Here is an 8,032-nt window from a genome sequence, read left to right as displayed (position 1 = left end):
TAAAGCAGGTTTGGTATTATAGGAAAAACACAAAAACAGTAGTCAGGTGTTGGGCTCACAAGAGAATTCACTTAAGGTATATTTTGGATTCAGCAAGCACATGCATATCTGCCTGCACGTTTTGCCCATAGAATAAGTGAATGCTGATTTGTGGCAGTACCATAGAGAAGTATATGGGGGTTCAAGGAGAGCGTCATAAACTGAACATGAGTCCAAACTGCAGTGCTGCTACATAAAATACTAATCCAAGTTGTATTAACAGGAGTATCTCAAGTACAAGCAGCAAGGTAATTAATCTTCTCTGCTTAGTGCTGTTTAGCTTCAATTGGAGTACTGCATTCTGTATTGGGTTCCAACACTTTTTTAAAAAAGAAATGAGGCTTAAAAATCTCAGAAGGCAGCAACAGAAGTGATAAATGTTGGGAAAATAAGAACTCATATAAAATTAAGAAAACTAGGCAAAGTCCAGTCCACAGAAAGATGAATGATGGGAGAAATGTTAAGAATGAGGACAGAACAAATAGCAATGGGTTTAAGTTATAGCAAGGAAATGTTAAGTTAAATACAGTATTAAGAAAAATGTAACAATTATAAGCAATAGAAAAAATTACAAAAGGAAATAAAAAAGCCATTATAACAAGATTAGCTGCTTAAAAGTACTTTTTGAAATGTCCAGGAAAGATCAGATATGCTGTACTCTCAGCAGTTAAGCATTTACTGCAGAATATTTTAACAGTAAATTTATACAAAAATATTTTTTTTACCTGAAGATCTCTTTGATCTTTCTTATTCTCCAGACTTGGGTTTTTCATAATAAACTCATTCAGAACACTAAAAAATATATATATTAAATTAATACTGATGATAATCTTAAAAAAAAATATTGCATTATTTTAGAATAACAGGCAAAAATTCCATGACAAATTCACATGCACAATACACATTAATTGAAACTTCAGCTACTTCCCTTTAGTTTGCTCAAATTCCAAAAGACTCATTTCCAAATATCTGAAATTTATTTTGACTGTTACAAACAATTTGTATAATTAATAGTTTTCAAGTAGATATAACATTGGAATCCATCCAAAATATCTTCATGGAGATGGTTTTGGACAAATTAATTCGTGACTATTTGATTTAATACTTTACTACAGTATTACCACCATATACAGAGATTGTTGCTCAGTGCTTAACACAAATGACCATATTCAGCATTTTATTGCTGAAGTTCAGCAAACTGTTTCTGGGCTGGTAATTAATCCTATTTCACATGAGAGAAAAATATAATATACAAAATAGTCATAAGAGTGACTTACTGAGTACATTTAGATGTTTATAACTACTATTTAGAGGGTCCTGGTAGCTGAGGGGATTAATAATGAGATATGGAGTTTGACATATCTAGGTCTCTTACTTAAATTTGACCATGGGTGAAAGTGACAAAAAGACATTTTCATCTGGTGGCCTATCGAAAAAATGTGTTGGGAGACCTCACAAACTAGCATCACAAGTATTCATAATTACCACACAGTTGGCAGTGTCACTGAGGGAAGCTGGGAACTGGATGAAGATGGAGATAGTACCAGAAAAAGGTTGGAGCAATACAAGAATCAACATTTGTATATGATCAAGATTCTTCCAAGTAAGATACTGCATTCAAGACGCAAAGAGTCCTGTGGCACCTTATAGACTAACTGACGTATTGGAGCATGAGCTTTCGTGGGTGAATGCCCACTTCGTCGGATGTATTCACCCACGAAAGCTTATGCTCCAATACATCTGTTAGTCTATAAGGTGCCACAGGACTCTCTGCTGCTTTTACAGATCCAGACTAACAGGGCTACCCCTCTGATACTTGCATTCGAGATAAATCTTCGTCAAAATGGTCTCTAGGAAATAGGAATTTTTCTCCATTAAAAACTCTAAGGTTTAAATCAAGATTTTAAACACTTGCTCTTTATATAATTTTACATTTATGGGATCACAACTTCGTTAGAAATTGTAAATATAACTGCTCACCCAAGTATGAGAAACTGCCCTGGTGCTGGAAGACTGAGTTGTATGGAGTCCTTCAGAAGAAGCAATAGTGTTGCCCAGCTGTCTACTAAGCTGGACACTGGAATCCTGCAAGACAATGACAGAGTTAAAGTGATAAAATCATGTCAAGTGTCACAGATATCCCAAATTTTCTATTCTCCATCTCTCCTGTCTGACAGCGCCAACTTTAGTGCCAATCAAAAGCACTGTTCCTGCAGCAGATCAAAATTTAGGTCCTGTCTCTTCCCTTGGTTCACATATCAATAGAAAGTGGAGGTGTTATGGAGGTAATATGCCAGACTCTGGAGGTAGGAGAAGAACATTGTATTCAAAAGATACCCTCTGACTAATGACTGAAGTGCTGATGAGATCTGGAGGGGTCTGAGTCCAGTCTTCCTCAGCTGCAGAGAAGTTTGCTGTGGGTCTTTCCAGTTAGGGGAGAGAATGAAAGATAAAGGTGGAATTGAGGAACCCAGAAGATTCCCTTTTCATCTAGAATATAAAATAACACAAACCAGCTAATCCCACAAAGGAATTTAGGTGCATAACTGCCACTTTAGACATCTAACTCCAAAATCTGGATCCCCAAAACCCCCACTCAGCTGCCCCCTTACCTTGTAGGTGCCTAAATTCCACCTATGTTTCTGCTGGTGGGCATAGATTCATAGACTCTAGGACTGGAAGGGACCTCGAGAGGTCATCGAGTCCAGTCCCCTGCCCTCATGGCAGGACCAAACACTGCCTAGACCATCCCTGATAGACATTTATCTAAACTACTCTTAAATATCTCCAGAGATGGAGATTCCACAACCTCCCTAGGCAATTTATTCAAGTGTTTAAACTACCACTGACATGTTTAGACTTACCCTGCACAAAGCCCCACCGTCAAGCACCGACTATGATGTAACTCCTGTGAGAGTCCACAACTATCTCAACCTTAGGGTCATTTAGTAGGTGTTTTCAGAGGCATAAGCTACCAATTTGGGCCCATTAAAAAAACAGACTGGTTGAAGTAGTGGTGTTTTTATGCCCAAGCAGTGTAGAGGAGCACTCAACTCAGAATCAAATCCACTGAACTCCAGGTCTCGCGACCCTCCACGGGGAGTGCACTAACCTGATAGTAGGTATTTCTTTGGGGAGGTCTTCAAAGAAACTTGTTGAAACTGACCACTTGGTAGAGATATATTAGATATTTCAGTAGAACAAGACCTGGAACATGGGTCTTTGTAGGTTGAGTGCCCGCCGCTGGACCACTAGTGCTATAATCTCAACATTCTCCTCTACCAAATGTATAGTATTTACATAACAAGTGGAACAGCTCCAAACAGGAGAGTTGGAAGAATAACTATCAAAGGCCCACTGTATTGGAGGGCAGCTCAGAGAGGTGGGGGACCTAGGTTCAGTTCTTAACTGTGTTCCCACAATAGCAAGAAGAGTGTAAATTGTGGAGCCCATATCCCTCCATGTCCTGGTGGGAGCGTGCTTCTACCTCACTAGCTATTGGAATTAATAGGGGGCATGCTCCACTCTCTCTGTGGTTCTCCCCTCATTTTTTGCAAGGAAGGGACTGACTGGCTTAAGTGCTTAAACTCTAAGAGAGGGTTCATAGCTAATAAATCCCGCAGAGAGAGTGCCGTCCCATTATGACCTAATTTTCCTCTCGATGGAGCAGTGGCTTAGGAGCTAATTCATCTGTCCTCGTATTTCAATGGCTTAGCTTGTGCAGTTCCCACTCAGTGTGGGTTTTTGTCATCCCATTCTTAGGTGCCTTAATTCTCCCCCCAAGCATGTCTAACTGAGCCTGGTCACCTAACTCAGGATGTGGATTTCTACTAGGGTCCTTGTGCCTAGAAGTCAGGTATTTGCAATTGCTAGAATCTTAGGGATACAGCGGGCCACTCAGGTTTTCTGCCACCCAAGCCGAGCTGTCACTTTTCGTGCGGTGGCAAATTTGGCAGCAGGTCCTTCACTCCCGAGAGGGAGTAAAGGACCGCACGCCGAGATTGCCGCCAAGCATCCAGACAGTGCCGCCCTCAATGCAGCTGGAATGCCACCTTTTTGTATTGGCCGGCTCCAAGACGCTGTTCTTTAGCGGTTGCTGGAGTCCAGCCCGGGACAATAGTTCAGAGATACCCAAATGAGAAAACCTGGGTTTTCTTCTCATGTAATCTTTTCAGTCTGTTGTGCAAATCAAGGGAGCCGTTTTCCTGTTGAGTATATTAAATGTCCAGATTCTCTTTATAGTTATCTACTGACTTGATGATACGAAAGAAAACAATGAAAGGATCTACAGCCTGATTGTCTTACATTTGAATTATAACAAATGGAAAACTTGCAACAATGCAGACTTCCAATGCAGATGCTTCTAGAAATGACAATAGAGTCAGTGTCACTCGTAGGAAAGAAAATTGGACTCTTGTTCTTTTTTGTTTACCTCAGCAAAAACAGTGTGGTATTGAACCCAATACCAAAGGTTCAAAGGTAAACAAACAGTGGATAGCTTGAGTCATAATTATATTAGCAATGCACTCAGAGGGGTGTCTGAGTTGTCACAGCTTGGTGCAGGCAAAAATTTAGCCTATAAACCTACTGTTATTTCTGAAGTAGCTCTCCTGTATCTCCCGCGCTTCAACCTAGCTGTAAATCACAGAATTCACTGACAGGCCGCAGGTGAGGCCAGAGATCACGTCTAGAACCTTCCACTGACAGATAATACAAGTCCTTTTCAAAAGCAATAACAAAGGAGAAAGAATGGGTGATTCGTTAGGGCATCCCATCTGTAGTGAGAGGGATCTTCACTCCCCGCCGAGCTGAAGAGGAACAGGCCAGAACAGGCACAGCAACAGGTGGAGCCACTGAAGCCTGTCCCCGCCCCCCAGAAGTCAAGGGGCGGGAAAGGAAGTCCAAGGCCACCGCCACCTGTCCCCGCCCCCCAGAAGTCAAGGGGCGGGAAAGGAAGTCCAAAGCCACCGCCGCCTGTCTCCGCCCCCCAAAAGTCAAGGGGCGGGACAGGAAGTATAAAAGCCCGGCCCCAGTGCTCAGTTGGGAGGAGGCTGCTGGAGAAGGCAGATGCTGGGCCCCGAGCTCCTGCTGGGCCCAGCCTACCCCATGCTCGGTACCCAGAGGAGTGTTGGCCTGACCTGCCCTGTGCTCAATACCCAGAGGAGCTGCCTGAGCTTCCCGATGCCCGGCCTTTGGAGGAGCAGACCGGACCTCCCCGACGCCAGGCCTTTGGACGAGCAGACCGGACCTCCCGACGCCCGGCACCCAGAGGAGCGGACTGGACCTCCCAACGCCCGGTATCCGGAGGAACTGATGGTCTGGGACCCCCCAGATGACGCCGATGGATGGCAGGTACCCAGTGAGGGGGAGGTTGGAATTGGCCCGGGGGCAGCCGACTCCAGTCAGGCTGCAGACTCACCTGAGCCGATGTCAATGTGTTTCGGTCAGGATCCCCCACTGACCGTCAGCGGTGTTAACAGCTACTAGGGCCCCAGGCTGGAACGCAGTGGAGTGGGAGGGCCTGCGTTCCCCCTGCCACCCCTTCAAGGGTGGCAGACTCCCCCTCCCCTGGTCTGAGGAGGCCATTCATGGTGGTTGTTTGCTGAGCCCCTCCTGAAGGGCCTGAGCCCTGAGTCACTTGCTGCCCCGCCCTGAGCCAGGGCCTGGGCTTTATGCACCTGACCTGCTTATTGCCCCGCCCTCCCCAGGACCTGGGCTTCTAAACTGTTGTTTGTTCGCTCAGCCCTGCAGCAGAGGGCCTGAGCCACCTACTAACTATTGTTTGTTTGCTCAGCCCTGCAACAGAGGGCCTGAGCCACCTGTTAACTGTTTGCTTGTCTGCTCAGCCCTGCAACAAAGGGCCTGGGCCACCCAGTAACTGTGCTTGTTTGCTCAGCCCTGCAGCAGAGGGCCTGAGCCACCTATTAACTGTGTGTCTGTTTGCTCAGCCCTGCAGCAGAGCGTCTGAGCCATAAGTGACAGGGGGCCGCCGCACAACCCCGAAGAAGGGGCAGGCCTTGGGCCAACAGAGTGTGGTGAGCCGGTGTGGCTCCCCTCCGCCTTCAAGGAGGGTTGAGCCCCAGTCCCGCACCGCTACACCATCCTTAAAAATACCTTAGCCCCCATGAAAAAAGAGAGTCACACTTGATTAATCCTTCTATCTAGTAGGATCCAAAAGAGTGAATTTTAAACTAGTATATGATACTGTACAGGTGGCAGAGCTACTTTGTTAACCTGAACTTGCTTATTTTTGAAATATGAAACACAATTGCTTATATGGCCTTCAGCCTTCAAATGCTGTCACTCTAGCATCTTTCACTAAATATGCTAATGAGAGAAATGGTTTTCTACACTCAATAGGATTAAGAAGATATTACCAGAAACAGATTTTGGTAGAGGACAGCTGTTACCAACCTACAGCACATTGGTAGCATGTTCCTTCAGGACAATTTGAGTACTTATATAATTTATCACTTCTAAAATAGCATCATATGAACTAGCAACAACTCTGTGATTTTCCTACCTTGTCCTTGGCTATGGCTGGAGGCTGCTTTAAAACTTCTTTTACTGTTTGTATAACAGTCTCTGTTCTCATAACACTGATAGAGCGAACTAGCTCTACCAGTAGAAGCTGTTCGTCACTGGCTGTAGGAATAACCTGGAAAAGACCAAGATGTGCTATAGATTACTGTTACAGTTAATAGTTAGTGTTGTCCAGTGTAGAAGGAGTTGATGAGTAAAGGACATGAATGAGAAGCTATGAGAAAGGGGGAAAAAAAAAAGATAAAAACTTGTAGGAACGAGACCCGGGTGAAATTTTTGGCACAAATAGTTTACCAACTATTAATAGACCATCACTTTCATTTGAAGTCTTTATTTTAAATATTAGTCACTTACAATAATGGGTTTTTTAAAAATTCTATTCTAAAAATAATGTGTGCTTATTTGAGCATGCAAACACGTGCATAAACATAAATGCACTTATGGAAAGGATTTGTGTAATGTTTTATTTGACCCCAAAAATCAGCCTGAATTTTTTTAAAGTAGATTCTAAAGATAAATATTGGAAATCCAGTAAATCAGAGTACAATTTATTTAAGTATCCATGTCAACTAGCAACATGCACATACCTTTGTTCTAGAAGTGTTTTTGTTTTGTCTCCTTTCATTCCATACAAATGCAACAGCAGCCATAAAGTGAACCCCATGATTCATTGATATTGGGCCCAACAATTCAAGAATTTGCTGCCTTAAATTCTGAAACACAGAAACAGAATGTGCACACATTGAAACAAGCATCTAAACTTTATACTCTGACATACCACACTGGAAAATTTCGGAGAACGAGCCCTCTCCTATTCTGAAATACTTGGACAGCACTTCTCTTCTTGCAGATACCAGAGGCAAGTATAGACTTCTATACGGAGTTCCAGAGCATAGCCATGCCCCTTTTGCACTCCTTCAGATAATTGTTTCCATAGCTGTACTGAAGCATTAAACAGATCAAACAAAGTTCTTTACAGTTACTCCTTATCCAACCATATTAACTCTATGCTTGGCTTTGAAGAGGCCATCGTAGTAGCACCCAAAGGATTTATCTTGAATGTGGTGAAGTATGGGAAAAGGTCATCCTAGATATTGCCCTGAATTAACTGGGTTATAATCAAGATAAATCTTAACAGCTCTTCTCACATCCAGCACATGACAAGTGCTCTTGAATGCTGAAGCTTCAGGCAAAACAAAACAAGAACAATCTGTGATGTATGGATGAATTAAACTTAGGTAACCAATGATTCTGGAGTATAAAGAATGATCTTATCTTCGTGAAATATGCAGTAGGGGTCATCCCTTCTGTAAGGAGACTGATTTCAGAGAGTCTTTTTGCCAACATGAATATGACCAGGAAGCAGGTATTGATAGAAAGACAATACAGAGAGTTAGATTCTATTGGTTTCAGTGGATATGTTGTGAAAGTCTGTAGCATGGTGTCCTTT

General features: G+C 43.1%; 1 protein-coding gene across 1 annotated transcript in view; it reads right to left on the bottom strand.

The window, feature by feature from the left end:
- Positions 1 to 8,032, bottom strand: part of DOP1A (DOP1 leucine zipper like protein A) — a 96,342-nt gene that overhangs the window by 35,489 nt on the left and 52,821 nt on the right. The window contains exons 22-23 of the mRNA XM_075064558.1: positions 7,170 to 7,295; positions 6,563 to 6,697 (exon numbers count right to left, since the gene is read on the bottom strand). Of these exons, the coding sequence (XP_074920659.1) occupies positions 6,563 to 6,697; positions 7,170 to 7,295 (261 nt within the window). The remainder of the gene's footprint in view (positions 1 to 6,562; positions 6,698 to 7,169; positions 7,296 to 8,032) is intronic.

This window comes from Chelonoidis abingdonii, chromosome 3, assembly GCF_003597395.2.
Source record: "Chelonoidis abingdonii isolate Lonesome George chromosome 3, CheloAbing_2.0, whole genome shotgun sequence".
Taxonomy (NCBI): domain Eukaryota; kingdom Metazoa; phylum Chordata; order Testudines; family Testudinidae; genus Chelonoidis; species Chelonoidis abingdonii.
Note: the sequence above shows the minus strand (reverse complement) of the source record. Positions and strands in the feature narration are given on the sequence as shown.